At 33.2% G+C, this 1,542-nt stretch overlaps 1 protein-coding gene across 1 annotated transcript in view; it reads right to left on the reverse strand.

Moving 5' to 3' along the window:
• Nucleotides 1-401: 401 nt before the first annotated feature.
• Nucleotides 402-1,542, reverse strand: part of LOC100783918 (cucumisin) — an 8,307-nt gene continuing 7,166 nt past the window's right edge. The window contains exon 13 of the mRNA XM_006596552.3: nucleotides 402-1,145. Coding sequence (XP_006596615.2) covers nucleotides 616-1,145 — 530 coding nt within the window. The 3' untranslated portion in view covers nucleotides 402-615. The remainder of the gene's footprint in view (nucleotides 1,146-1,542) is intronic.

Below are 1,542 nucleotides of genomic sequence, written 5' to 3' on the forward strand. Positions count from 1 at the left end.
AAAAACATATTCATCCACGTAAGTGTTCATGTGGTTCGTGCACTCTTTCCTTCGTGCTAAATAGCACTGTTGCACAATGAAATGATACAGCAATGATTCAAAAACAAACTTTTATTAACTACATACATTTTAAATTTATTGAATTCAACCTTTTCTCATTCATTGTTCTACCGATTACTAGAAATGCAACAGCCACAATATTTAAGAGTGAAGAAAGAAACGATGGGCTAATCCATTTCATAGCTTCCTTCTCATCAATAGGTCCAAATCCAATGACACCAAATACCCTAAAGGTCGCTGGCCTTAAATATAGTATATTATATTGTATAATCTAGATCATTTTATCATAAAAAATCTATCAAATTTCATTACAATTTTCGTCTTTCTTTGGTTACGAACGATTTTGAAGGAGAGAAAGAATAAACTTTATTCCTGGTCTACAAAGCACTTGATCATCAATTCTGGCTTACAACACACTCACAATATTTATTCGCTAAAATTTTAATAGGAAGAAGAAGAAGAAAAAGCAAAGCAATAAATTATAACACAATCCTTGCCATTCATGCATGTTGCTGGTTTTATATTCTTCATTGGCAAGTGTTTGTAGTAGAGAATTTATGGAGGAACATAAACAACGACGGGGCTCCTTACTTGAAAAGTGCCATCATCCCAAACCAAAGACGAAGAAACTATATCTGCATCAATGCTTCCTTCAATTGTAAGGGTGAACGACCTCTTCTGACCCAAAGATGAGAAGACCAAAACATTTGGCACTACTTGGATGTTTAAGAAAGATGGATTTGGAGTTATTACTTTGGCTACATACCTGGATGTAGCTGATCCAACATTTGTAACAGTTCTACTAAAAGTGACTTTAGTATACGTTGAACGAGCTGTTGATAGAGCAAAAGATGGGAGATTAAGGTGCCAAACAGATCCCGTATTTGTTGGTGTACAACTACTATTATCTCCTGTAATTCTTCGCAACAGATTTGTACTATAACCTTGTCCACACAGAAACTTAACGTAATCAAATTCATTAGCATCATAAACTAGTCCAGGATTTACTGCCTTGATAGGATTTATTTGCCCCGCACCATAAGCAAATTCAGCATCTCCATTAAGTGCAGAACTCATTGGGGTAGCTGTAAATAACAAACGAACAAAATTGGTCATAAACATACATATACTTAGCCCACTAAATTGGACCCCAAAATAATTGAAATTAAATAGTTTTTTTTTTTAACTTAAATCTGTTCAACTCCATGGATCAAGTTAATATATTTTTCCCGACAAAAATGCATTTCTCTTACATTAAGGTACGGTAACATACATGTAGAAGTGCACAAGCTTCTAGGTCGGCATATTTTTTCTTTATGTTTAATTTATATATATTGAGAACTAATTTTCAGACTCCATTTCTCTTACATTATCCACACCTCCCCTTTTATATGGAAAAAATATATTTTGAAACTCAAATGTTAATATACACATAGTGAGAGAGAAAGAAAAGAAAAAAAATATAGATATGATACATTAATG

This window comes from Glycine max, chromosome 14 (genome assembly GCF_000004515.6).
Source record: "Glycine max cultivar Williams 82 chromosome 14, Glycine_max_v4.0, whole genome shotgun sequence".
NCBI classification, from domain to species: Eukaryota; Viridiplantae; Streptophyta; class Magnoliopsida; order Fabales; family Fabaceae; genus Glycine; species Glycine max.